A 19774-nucleotide genomic window follows, 5' to 3' on the forward strand; every position below is an offset into this window, starting at 1 on the left:
ATAGATGTTATAGAGATACTTTTAAGGGACCAAAAAGCATAAGAACGCAACGCAGTCATAAAGATACTTGCAAAACAGGTAATTATCTTATATATATAACACCTTCATAAATCCTATTCACTACAGTCTGTTTACCATTTAAAGTAAATATATTAGATCTCAAACATACATAAATTCTGGACATTACTTCATGGCACAAAACCTATGTTGCAAACATGAGGTTGTGGTTTACTCGGGGCCTGTCTAGGCTGGAGTGAAAGAAAGTCGTTCAAAAAGTCAAACTTGTAGGATTACAAGGATTAGGGGAAAGCAGCAAAACAAGTAGCCTGATGCTACACACCTGAGGTGAAAAAGAAGGGTTTACTGTCATTTTTCTTGTCCGTGTGGCTGGCACTTTAACAAATCCTGGTTATTTCAGTGGTTATGAAGGTGGTTAGCTTTTTTTGGTTGTAGCTAGGTGTGTTACTACAGCATAAAATTAAGACGCTATTTTGTGGAAGACATACCTGCACATAGAAGTTAAACCAGTTTTTATTTAGGTCAATTCAGATAGACATAGCTGAATTAAAACATTTTTCAAAGAGTCTTAAGCATTGGGATGTTTCCCTCCTTTCCGTTTCCTTCTTCGCCGACGGGATTACCGAGCACAGTCTTTCACGCATGCGCGGGAAGACCTATTGAAGTTCTTTTTTTTTTTTTTTTTTTAAACAAACTTTGTCTACCCCTCTGATGGCGGCGCACGTAAAACGTCGGGGTGAGCCCGGCCAAAAGAGCTTGTCGTCTGAGGGAACATCCTCCACAACCGAAAGACAAACATCCGGGGATACCTCAGCGGTGCTGCTGAAGCTGTTAGCGGCGGTCTTTTACGGAGTCAGCTCGTTTCTCATCGTCGTCGTCAACAAAAGCGTCCTCACAAACTACAGGTAAAGGTGCAAAGTCTAAGTTAGCTGCTGATTGGTGGGGCACGTTTGACCAATTTTACACCGTTATTAATAATAATAATAAGAAGAAGGGGTGTCAGATAAACGAAGCTGGACATCTGAAAACTGTCAGAGAAATGGGTCCAGGTGAAGCTTTAGGTACCACAGGACACGCACCTTTGACGTAACCTCTGCCCCACTGCACACAACACACCCAGGGGTGCAGCTGGATGTACTCTGCACACAAGATAATGCTGGAAATGTTCTATAATGTTATTATCATCATTGTTATTATTTGTTATAAACAAAGCTTTTTAAATGTAGGGTAAAAATAACTGATATGTATAAATGTGACTGTGTTCCAGGAGAAGGTGCAGAATTTTAGCTTTTAAATGTCAAAAATAAAAGTAGCATCCTATACCAGAACACTGGCCACCTCATTGGGTACGCCTGTTCAATAATATCTCATCAGAGAAAAGTGATGATTGAAGTCACTTTTTTTTTTTTTTTTTTTTTATTGTTGTTTATTGATTAGCATTCAAATATCTCAGTGAAGACAGAACAAAGATTTACCACAAAGCAAGAAAGCATGAGACACTTTCAGCTGGTATGGTTCTTTTTGCTGCTGAACTGCTGTGATTTTCCCAACTCAACAACCGACTCTAGAGTTTAGAGAGTATAATCAAAAATACAAATAAAGGAGAAAATACGCAGTGAGCAGTAGTTATCTGGGAAAGATGCCTTCTTGATCTCAGAGGTCAAACAGTAACTCAACTATTTTTTACAACCAAGCTACGAATGCGTAACACATCAAACCTCTTATGAATCTCAATATGTGTGAGGGTCAGAGTTGGGCATAAACAAGATGAAAGCATGCATCCAAAACCAGAAAGTCCTCCAAAGAAGTGGACAACTTCCAGGAAATGAAGCTTCTCATCCTCATATCGTCTGTAATGGAATGTCAGGTAAAGCATCATTCATATGACTGAGTCGTGTGTCGTCTTGTTTTACAGATTCCCGTCATCAACATGCGTTGGAATTGGCCAAGTAAGCATCTCTTTAAAGCTGTTTTCTGTTTATGTGGTAGCACCGTCTGATGTGCCGTGCCCCCCTTTCCTTTGCAGATGCTGGCTACGGTTGTAGTTCTGAGGATTGGAAAGATGTTGGGAGTGATCTCATTTCCAGATTTGGATTCGAGTATTCCACGCAAGGTGAGGTGGGGATTTATAAAGCTGAAAATCAAAAGATGAAGAACTGGTCATCGCATTTCACACATACCCTGTCTTTCCAGATGTTCCCGCTGCCGCTGTTGTATGTCGGGAATCAAATATCAGGACTGTTTGGGACCCAGCGCCTCAAGTGAGAACTTCATAGAACATGACACGAGACGCAGCGTCCCAAATGTGACTTGCCAAACTTAACAGCTTGTATTTTTCTGCCTCAGTTTACCCATGTTTACTGTGCTGAGGAGGTTCAGTATTTTTCTTACCATGGTGTTTGAGGGATTCTTGCTAAAGTAAGAAAATAATTTATTTTCTCTCAGATTTTTCTGCATAAATAACTGATTTTAACACTGCCACCCGTCTACTTTCCTCACAGAAAGACCTTTTCTACCTCCATTAAAACGACGGTGTTCACCATGATCTTTGGTGCTTTCATCGCGGCCAGGTGAGACGGTCACATACACAGACACCGCCATCCGCTTCGGGCTTTATGGAGAGGCACGTGTGTGATTCTTTGCCACGTCCTGTGGCGTTTTTTGCTTTGTAGCGCCGACTTAGCTTTTGATCTGGAAGGATACGTATTCATAATGCTGAATAATGTTCTGACAGCAGCCAGTGGGGCATATGTGAAGCAGAAGCTGGACTCCAAGGTGAGCAGAGCTGCAGGTCACACAGTATATATACTGGCTGTTTGTCATGAAGACTTTAAAGGGTCATCTTCTCCCATCCACACAGGAGCTGGGCAAATATGGTCTTCTTTATTACAATGCTTTGATAATGATTTTCCCCACTCTGGCGTACGCTTACTACTCAGGGGACTTGCAAATGGTAAGTTTTCAAACACTGATTGGTTTGTAAGACTCAAGAGTCAGAGAGCTCAGATAATCAGTGCTGTGTGTGTGTGTGCGTGGGTGTTCGGGTACAGGGGCTGGAGTATAATGGTTGGTCTGATCACATGTTTGCTGTGCAGTTTGTGCTCTCCTGTGTCATGGGGTAAAGTAGACGCCTAATCGTCATTGTTTATTCCATGATTGCCGACTTTGGTCTTTTCGTCTAACTCTGCTTCGCTTCATTGCACAGATTTATTTTGATGTACTCCATCATGCTGTGCACACAGTACAACTCCGCGCTCACCACCTCCATCATTGGCTGTATTAAGGTGAGTCATCTCAGGCTGGCTCACGCTCACAGTTTGATGTGTAGTGCGTACATGTGCAGTGACTTTCCCTGCGACATCCACAGAATATCCTCGTGACATACATTGGAATGGTGTTTGGAGGGGACTACATATTCACCTGGACTAACTTTATAGGTCTGAACATCAGGTAAGACAGATTCAACAGCTGAACTGTTGAGCTGATTTAGGAGCAGTGTAGTTCAAAGATGATCGAGATATTTTTGTTCTGGGGCTTCCTTGTGTGTCCAGACATAAGTGGAAAACGTATGAGAGGAGATCGGCAGTAAACTTCACTGAGCACCAGATAGGGCATTGATTCATTCAGATACAGCAAAGAGAGGAGCTGAAGAGGGTTGCAAAGTGGCTTGCAGAAGCATAGCAGACATGGGTGGAGGAAGGAGCTCAGACTTCATTCTCAAAGGATTAGAGGGCTAGAGATTGGATGGCAAACCCCTAAAAAATGTGTCCCGGTGTAGTCCCCAGCTAGCTGGCAATTAGTTTCTGAAGACTGCTGGCTGTTGCCAATGAAATCAGTTGCAAAGAGGGTGCTGCACCAAAAACCTTGTGATTGCTTTGATAGCCAGTAGATCGCCACGATTGCGAGTAGTTTGGAGTAGTTTGCCAACTTGTCTGCAGACACTTTCCAACTAACTGCCAAGTGTTAGTGAAACTTGAGAAAATGATGACACAAATCGAAAACAGATACAGATTTGCCCAAAAAGTACAAGTTGTAGCTTACCACCACAATCAAAAAGCACAAGTTTGACTTCGAAGGTGAATGCTTTTGGGTGTCATGATGTGGGGCGGGTGCACCGTGAAACCAGTTATATTTATATAAATAAAATCAACGGAATAAACGATTTGTCAGTCATAAGTTGTAACACATTCAGCCGACCACAGATAATCCTTTTAGAAACTGTCCTAATTTCATATCCTAATTTTTAACAACATGTTATGACCAATGTTTATAAAACAGACTTGATTTTTTTCCCACTTTAGTATGACCCAGCGACTGAGCCATAAACTCGTCAGGAAAGTGTTTATTAGAGTGGTCAAGGAAGAAAGCTGTTAGGTGGCCTTCAGATAGAATACAGGTTTAAGCCACTTCCACCTTTACTTCATTTTTCCAAACTGGAAGCTCTGCCCATGTTTTAGAATGTCTGTGATAGGAAAAAGTTCAATACTCGATTAAAAAAAAAGTACAGGAGCACATTTTCTCATCTTTGTTTCTCACAGCATTGCTGGGAGCTTGGTGTACTCCTATATCACCTTCACACAGGAGCAATCAAGTAAGAACAGTTAAAATGAGTCAAAACCACACAAGGTTTCACCTTATCGATGTTTGGAATTTAACAATATAGTTTTTACATTGTTTTTCACTGTACGAGTCTCTGTACGAGTTCAGAGGATCGTACAGAAAGTGGACGAGTCTCTGAAGTTAACTGCTTTATATTTTAACAGAAAAGGCATAAACCAAAGACTGAAACCCCGCCTGGGACGGAAAAACTTCAGCAAAATTTTCATGTGTCGTCTTCTATGTGGAAATGTTTTTATGAGTGGTGGCAAACACAGAGAAGACTCGTGGATGTAGTGAAAGAGGAAACACAGAGGTTGTTGTTCAGCCATGAGAGAGGACAATCTGCTGTGGTGATCCCTGAAAGGAGCAACCAAAAGACTATATGAACTTAATTTTTATACTTGTTCATTTTCATTAATTTCCAAATTAAAAAATCTATTTTTTATTAATTCTGTTTCGATACATAACTCGGAATTAACTGTACATCATAAATAATTTTCTAATGAAGCTGTTGTTATTCTGTTATTGACTCTATTTTGCACAGTAATTCAATGAAATGCCAGTATTATTCAAGTCATAGCCAGCCTTGGAATACACTTTATTTTTATTCACGCCATCATTTACATAGAAATAAAAGACAATATTGTCCAAACAAAAAAATCCATTAACATTATTTGAGACAAACTCCTCTTATCTTCTGAATGCACGTTCAATGATGGAATATAAAATAAAACATTTAATCGTTACGCTGAACAGCTACTGTACCAAAACATCATTAGGTTCTTTCAGGTGACACCTTCACATCAGCCAGGTCACTTTTACTCCTGGAAATCTGCTGTGTGGAAGCCAATTACTGAGGAATGACAGAAACTAAGCTCTGGTTTTAAAAAAAATCTCTGCATATTCAAAGCTGCACACAAGAAGGAGCTTTTTTTGCAACGAACTCTCTGAATCAGCGTCACACAGGAAAGGGAAGCACTGCCAAACAGAGGGAAAGAGGAATAGCTACTTTGTTTTTTTTATTATTATAACCGTCTTGGAGAAACAAAAGTAGGATCAGTTTTCCAACAAAAAGCACAGCCTACAAGGAAGACCAGAAAATACAGACAAACAGACAGTTATAAAACCGCTCGAGGTAAGAAATCTATACAAACTTTACATGAAAAATCACATTCTGACTAGTAAAAACAAAGTGTTGAGCAATGCACCGACTATGAAAATTCAAAAATACAGAGATCTTCTACATGGTGACTTATAATACAGGACATCACTGATGTCAGCTGCTTTACACAAACAAACCTGCAGGAGGAGTCACCCTCTGGTTTATTTATCTGAAACAAACAGCCAGAGAAAGAAGTGAAGGAGTGAACATGGACTTCTGCTGGGTTCTGACGCCACATCTCATTGATAGAGACGGGAAACGTACAATCAAAGTGCAACTAAAGTGAGAACTAGCTACAGCACCAGCCTATTCCTCTTGTTTTTACTAAGCATCTTTATTCTAGCGTAAGCATGTAATCACTTAGACATGTCCTGTTTCATCAAATCCTTATAACAGCAAGCAAATGGCTTCAATGGCAATCACCCATCATTAGACTAGGATTTATTTACTTTTGTTAAAAAATATAAATATCTTGTGTAAAAAAATATTGAAGGTGATTTATTATCTTTAAGAACAAATAGAAAAAGGGAATTCTTGGCAAAATTTTGTCAGGCTCCAAAAAGGGAGGCTGGGGATGTTTTGATGGACGTTATCTAGCTATGATACTTTGGGATGCGCTTGGGGGGGTTGATGGGATGGAAGGACGTCGGGGTGGGGGGGGTAACTGCCGCCCCTCCTGGAGGACCTCGGTTGGCTGTTCTTCAAGATGTGATTTTCAGTGACCTTTGACCTCAAAGCCAGTCTGTCTCTCTGTCAGGAGATGCTATGCTCATGGGTCAGTAGGGTTCATTTTCCTCATCCTCTGCCCCCCTAAATCTACCATCACTGGAGAAGTACAAACATTTTTCACCCCCAATTCAGTGTCTGTTAGTCAACGCTGCTCAGCTGTGAAGCCATCAATTCTCCTGTGTTCTGGATGGTTCCACTTCGCTTTGGCACACGGGCTCTGCCTCCGTCCTGCACCTCTTGGCCGGCCTGTCGGGTGCTGTGTCCCTGTGGTCTAGCAGAGGCTCCAGGGAGCCATTTCTGTCGAGGGTGGGTGCAGTGGGCTGGCTGCAACCGTTGGAGTTGTTGTCTGAAGCTGGAGGCGGAGCTTCCAGCAGATGGGACGGACCGTTGGACTGAACGCCCTCAGATTTGACTTGGTTTGCTGGCGGCAACTGAGCACCATCCACCGTGTGGCTTGCAACACCTAACGAAGAAAGATGAAACACGGGGTTAGACATATTTAACAAGTATAAGAAAAAAAAGCCATTCAGGTGTTGTTGGATGTTTTCCATCAGGTTCCTGAGATTCCACTATTTACAGGGAGTGCAACCTTCATGCAGAGGTTTATAGACGTGATCACGTCACATTACTTGTCAGCCATTTTGGACATGTAATAATCCTGAAACCTAGTGAACCTACTAAACATTATGTAGATGCGATAAACCATGGCATCTATGAGTAAACAAACAAGTGTATATACTCAGAGGAACATCTTGATGAATTCTCAATCATCCAGGTAGGTAAATCTGGATGTAGCGTTTTCAGTGGGAGACTGCCACTGGAAAAGCTCCAGTTTGCTGCCATTCACAGGTGTTTCTGACACTTTTTTGAAGTGGATCTAAAGTGGGCAGACTCACACTTAGCAAATAAACTCTCGTGATGTGAGAAGGTAATCAAGCTGTTTATCTGAGAAAAAGTACTTAAAGAGTTTTAGGCCGGTGAAGTCTAATATTAGCTGAACGTTATGTTGCTGTTTAGCCATCTCTTGTCAGCTGTCTGGAGACGGGAGGGTTATGTGGCTGATCTGCTGACGATAACTAATTCATGTAGGATTACTTCTTTTAGAACCCTAACTTCCTCTTCAGAGGAAGAGGATGAGATGGAGACGGTGAGGCGAGAGTGGAAGTGGAGGAGACAGATGAAGGAGATAAGAAAGAAACGAGCAAAAAATGAAATTACAAATCTAAAAATTTTAAATGGTCATATATTGTTTGAAATGACTGGTGATTTTAAAATTCAAGTAGCTTATAATTGTTTTACTGTCATACTATTTATCTGATGTCTGTATCCTGTTTTTTAACTGTTTTTTCGTGGTCTCTATCTGAAACAACAGGAAAGTGATTTAAAAAACATTTTTTCTGTCCTTGATGATTGCTGCACCCAACCATGCAGGAGAATACAGGTGTGAGGGGGACAAAAGTGGTCTATGTAAACTACATATGAACAGTGTTGGACAAGTTACTTTGAAAAAGTAATTAATTATAGTTACTTCTTCAAAAAAGTAACTGAGTTACAATATTATAAAAGTAATTAATTACTTGCAAAGTAACTATTGCGTTACTTTAAAAAAAAAAAGAAAAAAGTTTAACAGTCTGGTCCAGGGTATAATTGGCCATTTTTAACTACTTTTGATCTTCCTTCCACATTTTACCTTTAAAAACGATTTACTTTGCCTTGTTTGTCATCATCCTTTTCAGCACAAAAAACATAAAATCAGAGTACAAAAAGTTTACTGTAACAACCACAAACATGTTTAATGAATCATATTTCATAACTTTAAATGCAAATATAAATTGTCAATTTTAAAATCCTATGCACAAGTTTTGCAAAAAACAAAGTTATTTGCATCCATTTACCTTTTTCCCCCTTTTTTTAAATAACCATTTCAGACTATTTACAGAACAATCAGCTGTTCTGCGTTCAATAAGATGCCACACAAATTATTTGTGCCACTCCAAAACAATCATTTCTGTCCACTATAAAGGAGAACATCACAGCCTGATACCTGCAGGTCTGACAGCTGCAGGTGTATCACTCCTGTTTCTACCTGGAGACAGCAGTCACCTCATTGTTCTGACACACAACACAAAACTATCCGTGCAACTGATATAAGATGCGGTAAGCTGAACACAGCTTCAACCGTCTGTTTGTTGAAAAATAGTAACGGACCGCATTTTCTTGTTAGTAACTGTAACGGCGTTGTAACGATTGGAATAGTAATTAGTTAGATTACTCGTTACTGAAAAAGTAACGCCGTTCCATGTAACGCCGTTAATCCCATCACTGCATATGAATGACTGTATTGAATATTTAAGTGATGGTTCGAGTAACTTTGAGTCAGTTTTCAAGCACAGGATCATAGTTTGTCTTAAATTCTTGTCATTTACCCAAACTCTCATTAAATGAAAGGCTGGTTATATTTTAGGATAAACGTAGTGCACTCATGTATTTATCAGCTCACCATTCTGACTGCTGCTGTCTTCTCTCTCCGAGTGGCTGGCGCTGCTGTTGGAGGTGGTGGGAGGAGGCGATGCTGCCCTGCTGGATGTCGCACTCTCCGTCTCATCCAGTAATCTGTCCATATAGTCACTGATGACAGAAAGCAATGCACACAGTCTGTTACACAACCTAAACTGTTCATATGGTTTAGCAGTCTGTGTGGTCAGATGTCCCTCCCCAGTCTGACAGTGACTGTGGGTGGTTTCTACGACATTAAATCTATAGCTTCACTTATGCGATGGCTTCTATAAACCAGGTTTGATTCTTTCACAATCCTTAAAGACAGAGCCACAAAAATTAAATAAAATTCTCTTTTTTTCTACAATCAAGGAAATAAAGAGACAAATCTCTGCTGGAGCAGCTGCTTGAAGATGAAGATGAAGATGACGGTCAGCAGGCTCCAAGAAGAGTTCAAACAAAAGGATGAGCTTTTCTCAAAGAGAAAAAGACAGTTCTCACAAAATCCTGTATAGATTTGCACAAACTGGCTCAAAAGTAAGATCAAATGAAGAGCACCTGCCAGTCCACTGAACTAACCGTAAAGAAGAGACAGGTCAGAGAGATGTTCAAGCTAGAAAATGAGAACAACTGATGACCACTAAGGAACAGAAGGAAGCAGCAGACAAGGCACAACAGAAGATCAACAACCAGTTTCAGGTACGCTGCCTCAGCAGACTATTTTATAATAATGTGGCCATCACTGGTGCCAAAGGGGCTTTAACCAAGTATTTGCAAAGCTCTTAATACTTAAAAAAGAAGATTTTTACACAAGCAACCTCACAGTTGCAGGAGGTTGCACATTCTTCCATTACTAATTTTCTATGAGCAATGTTCTTCAAAATTGCATACACTTTTTTAAAAGTTAACTTACGTGACACCGGGGTGAAGGTTGTATTTCCTTTTCCCAAGTCTGGTTTGCTGTGCAAAGAAATCATAACGCTCAGACTTCTTCCACATGTAATAAAAGGCCACACATTCTCCTACAGACCTAGTTCTCACCTGAAAGATTTAATTCAGCAGACATGAAATGACCATTATTACCATCACCTGAAGACAGTTTCAGGACAGATTCAAATAAGAGACAAATCAAATAAGAGCTTAGCAACTGGACAAAAGTCAAATGATTTGCAGACATTTTAAAATCTTAACAAATCAATTTTACTGGTCTCAAAAAGCAAAAAGGTTCAAATGAAGCAGATTCCAACCCTAAGTATCCAGAAAACCACCTGACAGTAAACATCTCATGTTAGTGCCATGTTAGAATCAGAAATCTCTAACTAATGTGTTTTTCTCTCACCTTGTTGGCCTGTATTAAATGAAAGTCTTTCCCATAAGCTTTCAGTCCTTGTTCAAAATTTCTACATTCTTCTTCAGTCCAGACAGAAAGCTCCTCTGTTACAGAGAGTCATAAGTGTTAATGTTTCATTTGAATTCAACTGTTTTCTCGGAGAAAATTCAAAATGCAGAGGGCTACACAGACAAGAACAAAATGTGAAGAACATCTGTGAGTAATAGGTTGCTTACCTCTGGCTGCTTTTACATTAAATCTAAGTCTTCTTAAAGCTTCCTCTGTGTCAAAGTCACATTTCACCAGTTCATACAATGCCTACCAGCAAGATACAGACGAACAGGTTTAGATTAGACGACAGTTATACATAACAGCACGTGATCTGCTTTGTGTGATTTGATTCAAGCTACAGAAGAGCTGCTGTCACCTGTTCATTATCTTTGATATGGGATCCCTCTGGGATTGCATCCACTCCTTTCTCCTCTCCCGTCCGCCTGGAAGCCTCTGTCAAGAACTCCACAACTTTGCCTTCAGGAAGACACTCGGGGTTCCACAACAGCTGGTCGTCGTTTTCGTAAACTGAAAGTACAGGTTCAAATGAAACGAAGGGCAAGACATCGACATTTTATCCTGCAAAGCCTCCTCGGTTTATCTGGATCCAGGAAGCTTGAGAAAGGTCATGGTGTAAATACACAAAAACCCAACTTACCTTTCTCATTGTCTTTGTATTTGCACAGACCCACAGGAGTTTCTGCCTGATACATGGAACCCACCATAATCTCCTATTGGGAAAAACATAATTCACACTGAGTGTAGCCCCGCGATTATTTCAGAAGTGTACTAAGAGCACAAAAAAAGATCTGGATTTCTTTTATGGCAAATATTTGTATTTATTTTATTAAATGTTTACACATACATATAAAATTTATCAATTCACATAGCCTACATCGCTGGGTTTTTTACAGTTAAAATAGATACATAAATAACATAAAGTATTCAGTATTAAGTTGACAACAAACTCATAATTCTGCAGTGGTGACATAAGTCAGCAGCTCATCACAGAGATGGCCAAATGAATTCAGCTTCATCTGATGGTGCACATGTCTTTTTTGCTTTACCTTTTTCCAGTCTTCAGACGGAACATAATCTTCATCTTCATCCGACTCCTCCTCGGCATCATTATTGCCTGAGACATAATGTGATATTTACTTATCCAGCTGTTTACAAATATAAAACAACACAAGTAAAAAGAAGGAAGATAAGAAAAATGTATTAGCAGTACAACACATACTTTCAAAATACTTGAGTTTCTGAGGGCGAATAAGTTCTGCTGTGCCGAGTGACCTGACTGAGCGCGTGCGACCCTCTGAGGCTGCCTGGGTCTCACCTGCCTGTTCCAATGAGTTCTTCACATCCTCACTCTGGAAAAAACAAACAAACAAACAAAGCAAATCACAACAAGTTAGAAAAGTTTAAACAATTTCAAAAATCATCTGCCACTCTTGACAAAAATCCAGCATGCATGTATGTGTGGGTGCTTCTTTCTCTAACAGAACTCAAAGCCCCCGCATGTTTGTGTGATTTTATAACCACAACTTTACCTGACAATATCACATAAGTGAAAGATAATGGCTGATTTGCCTGAATGTCTCATTATATTGTTTTTATCCCTTCTTTTACACAGACCACACCCTTAGTCCTCACTTACTCAATAGTATAGAGAAAGAGAGTGGCAACAACGCCCCCATCACAAGGCAATACTGCCCACCAGAGTTGGGCGATTTGCTTCACAGTAAATTCTATTGGCCCAATGAAGCATCATCGAAGACTGATGGCTATGCTGCCTGGTGGCAAAGGAGCCTTCCATTATAGTAGTGCTAGCCACCCTCTGTGAGGTAAAAAAAAAATTTACCAGCAGCCCCCAGTGCCATTCCTCAGCCTCCAGCACCAATGGTATAAATCTGTACGTAATTTTCAGAAAAGTTTACTTCTGATCTTGACCTTGAGGTCACCAGGATTCTAATTCAACTGAGATTTTTCGTAGATGCACTTATGGTATGAATTTAAAAATCTTATGTTGCCTGATACTCATGTTATTCCCAAACTTAGGCGTCCACACCGGCAGCTAAGATACTGCGCAGGACTCTTGTGCCCCCAGGCCTCTGGTAGAGGACCCAAGCTTAAAGGATAGACCTTTAACATTCTGTTCAGAGGGAAGATTCACAAGATGTACATACAGTTGTAGGCACAGAGGGGAATTACACACAAGCCCTCCGAAACATACCTCATTTCTTTTCAGCTCGCCCGTGCTTCTGCTGCTTTCATCATTGTCAAGTTCCTCATCCTCTTCCTCATCATCCTCCTCTTCTTCTGGTTCTTCCTCTTCCTCCTCATCCTCATCTGCTGGTGATCTGCCGCCCCCATAACCATACAGACTCAGCAGCTCATCAATAGGCATCTCTCCCTCCTATTAAAAGCAGATTGGTTTACTGATGCTTACATTTAAATACATTTAAAGTTTGATTATTATTTGAAAAAACTGAACAAAATAGACTTTAAAGGTTCAAACCGTTCCAATATCATGTTCAGCCACAAGAGGGCAAACCAATACAATGAAAATCATTGCTGCATGAACTTGTCTTAAAATGTCTACATACTTACACAGTGAGACATAAAGAGAAATTGAAGTTCAATTATACAGAATAAACATTTCAGCCCTGAGCGAGCTATGCTGTGAAAAACATGGAATAACAACAGTTACAATTTCTTCAACTAGAAATTAAAAATAATTCGATTATCGGGGACCTGCGCTGCATTTCCCACTACCCAGTTATTCATTATCTATTCTGTGTAGTCAGTCAGTGCAGGTAAGGTTCCACAGACTGTGGCATCTACTGACCAAAATACAAAGTAGTGCAAAATGGAGCTTAGAGTGCAACTCTCCCTACAACCATTACCACACAGTTGTTGTTTAATTATTCCACCACGAATTACTTAAATGGAAAGTGAAATTTTGTGGTCTGCTCCTATTTCCCATTGAGTCACACTGGTGGATGTTTGATTTGGCATATGGCAGATGCCCTTCTGGAAGCAACCTTCCCATTTATCCTTGGGACCAGGATTAGGTAGAAACCAACCCAATGCAAGATGTTATTTTATGATTTAAAAAAAATCTAATATAGCAGCTGATTTTTTTTTCTTTCAGAAATACGAAACAGGTAGATTTCCATAACACAAGTTACAGTGGGGCAAAAAAGTATTTAGTCAGCCACCGATTGTGCAAGTTCCCCCACTTAAAATGATGACAGAGGTCAGTAATTTGCACCAGAGGTACACTTCAACTGTGAGAGACAGAATGTGAAAAAAAAATCCATGAATTCACATGGTAGGACTGGTAAAGAATTTATTCGTAAATCAGGGTGGAAAATAAGTATTTGGTCACCTCAAACAAGGAAAATCCCTGGCTCTCACAGACCTGTAACGTCTTCTGTAAGAAGCTTTTCTGTCCCCCACTCGTTACCTGTATGAATGGCACCTGTTTGACCTCATCATCTGTATAAAAGACACCTGTCCACAGCCTCAACCAGTCAGACTCCAAACTCCGCCATGGCCAAGACCAAAGAGCTTTCGAAGGACACCAGGAAAAGAATTGTAGACCTGCACCAGACTGGGAAGAGTGAATCTACAATAGCCAAGCAGCTTGGTGTGAAAAAATCAACTGTGGGAGCAATCATCAGAAAATGGAAGACATACAAGACCACTGATAATCTCCCTCGATCTGGGGCTCCACGCAAGATCTCATCCCGTGGGGTCAAAATGATCATGAGAACGGTGAGCAAAGATCCCAGAACCACACGGGGGGACCTGGTGAATGACCTGCAGAGAGCTGGGACCAAAGTAACAAAGGTCACCATCAGTAACACACTACAACGGCAGGGAATCAAATCCCGCAGTGCCAGACGTGTTCCGCTGCTGAAGCCAGTGCATGTCCAGGCCCGTCTGAAGTTTGCCAGAGAGCACATGGATGATACAGCAGAGGATTGGGAGAATGTCATGTGGTCAGATGAAACCAAAGTAGAACTTTTTGGTATAAACTCAACTCGTCGTGTTTGGAGGAAGAAGAATACTGAGTTGCATCCCAAGAACACCATACCTACTGTGAAGCATGGGGGTGGAAACATCATGCTATGGGGCTGTTTTTCTGCCAAGGGGACAGGACGACTGATCCGTGTTAAGGACAGAATGAATGGGGCCAAGTATCGTGAGATTTTGAGCCAAAACCTCCTTCCATCAGTGAGAACTTTGAAGATGAAACGAGGCTGGGTCTTCCAACATGACAATGATCCAAAACACACCGCCCGGGCAACAAAGGAGTGGCTCCGTAAGAAGCATTTGAAAGTCCTGGAGTGGCCTAGCCAGTCTCCAGACCTCAACCCCATAGAAAATCTGTGGCGGGAGTTGAAAGTCCGTGTTGCTCGGCGACAGCCCCAAAACATCACTGCTCTTGAGAAGATCTGCATGGAGGAATGGGCCAAAATACCAGCTACTCTGTGTGCAAACCTGATAAAGACCTATAGTAAACGTTTGACCTCTGTCATTGCCAACAAAGGTTATGTTACAAAGTATTGAGTTGTATTTTTGTTATTGACCAAATACTTATTTTCCACCCTGATTTACGAATAAATTCTTTACAAATCCTACCATGTGAATTCATGGATTTTTTTTTTCACATTCTGTCTCTCACAGTTGAAGTGTACCTCTGGTGCAAATTACTGACCTCTGTCATCATTTTAAGTGGGGGAACTTGCACAATCGGTGGCTGACTAAATACTTTTTTGCCCCACTGTATATGTATTTATTAGTCCTCAGAAGACAACACAGCTTAAAAATAAGCTTGTTTTACTGTTAGAGTGTGGGTTACTCTTTATTGCTCTGCCTGACTCTGCTCAGATGATTTTATGTTTATGGTGTTCCAAACAGGTGCTGCCAACCAAGAAGTTGCATCTGATGGATAAACTATACAACATCAACAGTCAGAACACGGTTGAGGCATATTTGTTTTGTCTACCATTAAAAATGCCAATATGTCTGAAAACGGCTAATACATAAAGATATAATTAGTCCGGCTTAAATACCAGAAGCACATTTACGTTACGATTCCCTGAGCCTGGATTTGTGTCTCCTCCCAGAAACAACCTAGGAATCTTTCATGTGTAAGGCAGCTGTGTTAACCACTACACCGTGGAGCCATTGAATAAGTTAGCAGAATTAAACAAAGTTAAACAAAAGTAAAAAGGTAACTGGAAAACATTATGTTTTAACACTAGTGTACCTTCAGCTGGCCAGCTGTTATCCATTCACTCAGTATGGTGGCATTTACAACTAAACCATTCAACTTGTCTCGCTCTGTACTGCCTGCTGTAGAGCTACACTATTGTTCTGGCTGTAACCGAGTATGTTGTACTGGGTCAATCCATTACCACCCCCCCACCCCACCCCCCAAATAGTGTTTTCAAACACTATTTGAAACTCAGGATTATTCCCTTACAGACTGTGAAAATAAATGTTGAACTACACTAGTGTTTTATTTACCCCATGGGCCTGACCAAACCAAATATGATCTCCTGACACAAACCCGTGTAAGATCTTCAATCTCATTGGCATTGGTCTCATCTGATGCCTCCAACATTTCCTCCTCCTCCAGGGTGCGTTCGTCATCAAAGTCATGGACAAGCATTTCAGCTGATGGGTCAAAATCATGGTCATCGGAACCTACTGAACCTCCTATGAAAGAAAGCATGAAAGAGGCAATGGAAATTTAGAAGGAAAATATGGCAGAATTTAATCTTCATTTAAGGAAATTGCAACAAATTGTAAAGCTCTAAAGAATCACTCAGTATTTTTATTTGCATATCTTCACATATACTGTATGAGTGTGGGCGGCTGAAATGTTACTTTATGGTTTAATTTGTTAAATATTATATTCTAAATTATATAAATGTTGAACTACTTATGAACTGAATACCCACATAGGATTACTTGAAGTACTGTGCACTAAACTAAGGACTTTTTACTTCAATACTGCAGAGGACTGTAGTACGGACAGCACTAAATCAATCAGTGCCTAATTTTAGCCACTGCTCTGCTCTTTGCTACATCTGTAGCTGGGCACAGTAACACATCTCATCTGAGAAAACACCCGGTCAAAGGCAAAATACATCTAAAAGCTGAAGACTATATTGTGCTTAATTCACCAAAGGAGCTTCAGCTAACATTAGCAGATCTGTCTTTAACATATAAGAAGCTGAACACATGGAGGACGATGATGAAGCCTTTTTCACAGTGCTGGCTGACAGTTTAACTTCAACTTCATGGGGTTTTTTTTTTACTTTTTACACTGGCTGCACTGCAATTTCTTATCAGACAGATAGATCCTTTATTAATCCTCTACACAAAATTACACTGCCATAGAAGTTTCAACACAATCATAACACCACATATCCCAACCAGCAAAATATTAACTCCTAAATAAATCAGTTGATAATATATAAATAAAACTGCCAGCTAACATGTTCAAATATGCAAACATATCAATAAAATCATTATTACTATTATGCATTAAACATTCTTATAGTAACTGTTATAAAAGGGCTCAGACTTGCACATTGATGCAATCAGCCTTTTACTGAAGGTGCTATTGTTGATAATCTCCAGGGTGTGTGCGTGCAGAACTGAAACGACCACATTACATGAGATACCACATCAGAAATCTTATTTAGTCTAACATTGTTATTTAATATCGTAATATACAAACACTGTGACAGTGATGTCAAGATCACAGAAATTTTCAGATGATGAAGGCAGCTGGTGTGGTGAGTACATTGCTTTAAAAAATACTAATAATAACAAAATGTACCGATTAAGAAATACGGACTTATTTTTTAAATTAGTATTTTGTAATATTAATTTCTCATTTCAAAATAAGTACAGGAAAAAACAGTGTTGTCTTAAACATAGAGGGTATCTAAGCCTAAAAACTTGATACATTTATTTTCCGTTTCAAACTAATCATATTTTTTTTTAAAACAAACAAACCACAGAACACGATTAATATCGATCAATATCAAAATCAAAATTAATCCGTGTCTGATAGACAAAAGAGTTCAAATCGGTGTCTTTCGACCAAACAACTACAGAAAGCCTCAAACTACATGTAAATTACCTGGGCTCGAATTCCCGAGGGAGGGCTGAAAAACAGAAAAAGAGCAACAAATTAATTTTTTTTTTTTAAATACTGTTAAAAAAACTGCATCAGATGCAATACGTCATTAGCTGGACAACAACAACATAAAAAAAGCTCACTGCTGATTAACTTGACATATTCTAGTTCCTTTGACAGAGGACAGGGTCGGGAGCTGGGGAAAAGCGCGCCCGACCCTGTCCTAAAGCTGACTGCAGTTCAACACAAACTGAAACAAAGAGTACTGTCACCGGTTCCTGTGGGAACATTTATTTAGCACCTTGCTGATTGAAATGTCACAGGTACAGCGTCGTGTATATCACCGGCAATCACCCAAACTTAGCGCCAACAGCCAAGTGCTTACTAGGTTAATTTTCTCAGCTCGCTAACTTACAAGAGAAGTTCCAAGCTAGTTAATTATCCTTTAGATATTTATGCTAACGCGTCCAAGTTAGGCTTGGTATCAACAGGCAACAAATAACGATTAAAAATAACCCATAAAATATCTCCAAGCATAAAAATCCGCCACACGGCTGAATAAAAAATATTATCATACACAGTTAAGTATTTTCGAAGAAAACCGCGGAGTAACATCGCTAACGCTGCAGCTACCTCCAAACGGGGCTAGCGTCGCTAATGTTAGCTAAACCCGAAGTTTAATAAACATGCCTGAGTCAAGAAATGCTCATTATTTAGCAGCGAAAACATCCCACAGTTAATTTCGTACACTTAAACTACAACACACAAACAGTGTGAATATTCGACTGAAGTAACTATCCCGTAGTATAAATTTATTTTTTCCGAATATTTATTTCACTTTCTTACCTCCGCCATGTTCGCAATCCTACAGGGTCAAGTCGGGGGTCAGCGGTAGTTCCCGGATGTGGAGCCCCGCCCACCTACGTCTCCATAGAAAAACTGAGTGACCGCAAGCAGTGATGTAGTAATGTACTCCTATAACAGCAAGCTTAACGCAAAAATAATTTGTTTTGTAACGGAAATTTTTCATTGTGTCTTATTTAATTCGGAAAATTTAAATTTATAAAGCCTTTTACTGTATTATATTCAGCTTTTATATTTAAAATTACTTTCAGCTTCTCACTTATTCATAAAGGCTTCCATACGCATCAAATACCACTATACCATGGTTCCAGCTTTTAAATGTAAATTAAAAATATTATTTTCAAATGTTTTCTGTAATGTCTCCACTGTCACATGTTTCTTCTTCTGATAGTGGTTTTATGTTCTTATCAGGGAGAATACAGACACAGAGGCTAAAGGTGATGGCGATGTATGTGACAAAGAAGGTGTGCAGCCAGTGTCCTGATTGAAGGTGTGGAGTTTCTAACTGGTTTGGACCTAGGCTGTCCACCAGAGCTCAGATACAGTTCTAAAGTTTTGCAGGCGATATTATCAAATTGTGGAAAAGCTTTTGGAATAAACTGAAAAAAATGTACCACCTTTATTCTTCAACACAGCATGAACTCTCTTAGGGAATGTAACTTATTGAAGTAGTCTTCAGGAATACTTCTCCAGGCTTCTTGAAGGACATTCAAAGCTGTTCTTTGGATGTTGGTTGCCTTTTGTTCTGTTCTCTGTCAAGTTGATCCCACACTGCTTCAGTAATGTTGAGGTCTGGGACCATGGGAGGCCAATCCATGACTGACTGACTGATAACTTTTGTACTGTGTTTTTTTTTCTATTTAGGTATGCTTTTACTGAATTGGTAGTGAGTTTGGAATCAACGTGAATCAAATGCTGTTCATATGCTGTTGCATGTTGGCTCAAAATCAGATGGCACTTTTTTTTGTTCATAATTACATCAATTTTGACACCAATGGTTGAATTTCAGCCCCAATTCATGACAGTGCCCCCACTCTGCTTTACAGATGGCTGTGACACTCACTGTTGCAACTGTCCCTGTCCCTTTCTCTGTATATACTGACATTGATTTGAACTGTAAAATTCAAATTTGAATTCATCACTCTATCAGACCTGTAGTCACTGATTTTCAGTCCAGTTATTGTGTGATCTGGCATACCTCAGCCTTTTCTCCTTGATTCCTTTCCTTAAGAATGGCTTCTTGGCAGCCACCCTTCCACTGAGACCATTTCTGATGAGGCTTCAGTGAACAGTAGGTGGATCAACTGTAGTGCCAGAAATATCTCTAGGCTCCTGTGTGAAGTCTTTGCTGGATTTT

At 40.0% G+C, this 19774-nt stretch overlaps 2 protein-coding genes across 4 annotated transcripts; one reads left to right on the top strand and one right to left on the bottom strand.

Moving 5' to 3' along the window:
- The first annotated feature begins 705 nt into the window (after positions 1–705).
- LOC102782514 (nucleotide sugar transporter SLC35D2-like) lies at positions 706–5262 on the top strand. 2 transcript variants are annotated; one of them, XM_006786880.3, is made up of 13 exons: positions 724–923; positions 1934–1967; positions 2045–2131; positions 2212–2279; positions 2365–2436; positions 2520–2588; positions 2691–2793; positions 2879–2971; positions 3069–3136; positions 3224–3302; positions 3386–3468; positions 4557–4609; positions 4782–5262. In XM_006786880.3, exons 1-13 carry the CDS (start codon positions 730–732, stop codon positions 4790–4792), a joined length of 1014 nt encoding a protein of 337 aa, XP_006786943.3. In that variant the 5' UTR covers positions 724–729; the 3' UTR covers positions 4793–5262. The 2 variants fall into 2 exon arrangements, with proteins under 2 accessions (XP_087687395.1, XP_006786943.3); XM_087831269.1 differs by lacking the exon at positions 4782–5262 and having other exon boundaries at positions 706–923; positions 4557–4623.
- mier1b (mesoderm induction early response 1b, transcriptional regulator) lies at positions 5199–18444 on the bottom strand. Of its 2 annotated transcripts, none has more exons than XM_006786883.3 (13): positions 18400–18444; positions 17557–17581; positions 15970–16118; positions 12619–12801; positions 11626–11755; positions 11453–11520; positions 11044–11116; positions 10762–10913; positions 10571–10652; positions 10344–10438; positions 9918–9964; positions 9009–9136; positions 5199–6971 (listed from the first exon to the last, which is right to left on the bottom strand). In XM_006786883.3, the coding sequence occupies exons 1-13, from the start codon at positions 18406–18408 to the stop codon at positions 6676–6678; spliced, it is 1437 nt and encodes a 478-aa protein (XP_006786946.1). In that variant the 5' UTR covers positions 18409–18444; the 3' UTR covers positions 5199–6675. The 2 variants fall into 2 exon arrangements, with proteins under 2 accessions (XP_006786946.1, XP_006786945.1); XM_006786882.3 differs by having other exon boundaries at positions 9918–10045.
- Positions 18445–19774: the final 1330 nt, after the last annotated feature.

The sequence above is a fragment of the Neolamprologus brichardi genome, chromosome 18 (genome assembly GCF_056152115.1).
Source record: "Neolamprologus brichardi isolate AB-2024 chromosome 18, ASM5615211v1, whole genome shotgun sequence".
NCBI lineage: Eukaryota > Metazoa > Chordata > Actinopteri > Cichliformes > Cichlidae > Neolamprologus > Neolamprologus brichardi.

Bases quoted from the DNA above. Each gene is read 5' to 3' on its own strand.
- LOC102782514 (XM_087831269.1), top strand. From the start codon at position 730: ATGGCGGCGCACGTAAAACGTCGGGGTGAGCCCGGCCAAAAGAGCTTG. The intron at 2,132-2,211 runs GTGAGGTGGGGA...CTGTCTTTCCAG, and splicing joins ATTCGAGTATTCCACGCAAG to ATGTTCCCGCTGCCGCTGTT. The intron at 2,437-2,519 runs GTAAGAAAATAA...CTTTCCTCACAG, and splicing joins TTTGAGGGATTCTTGCTAAA to AAAGACCTTTTCTACCTCCA.
- mier1b (XM_006786882.3), bottom strand. The intron at 16,119-17,556 runs GTAATTTACATG...TTTCTTTCATAG, and splicing joins CCTCGGGAATTCGAGCCCAG to GAGGTTCAGTAGGTTCCGAT. The intron at 10,914-11,043 runs GTAAGTTGGGTT...CTGTACTTTCAG, and splicing joins ATACAAAGACAATGAGAAAG to TTTACGAAAACGACGACCAG.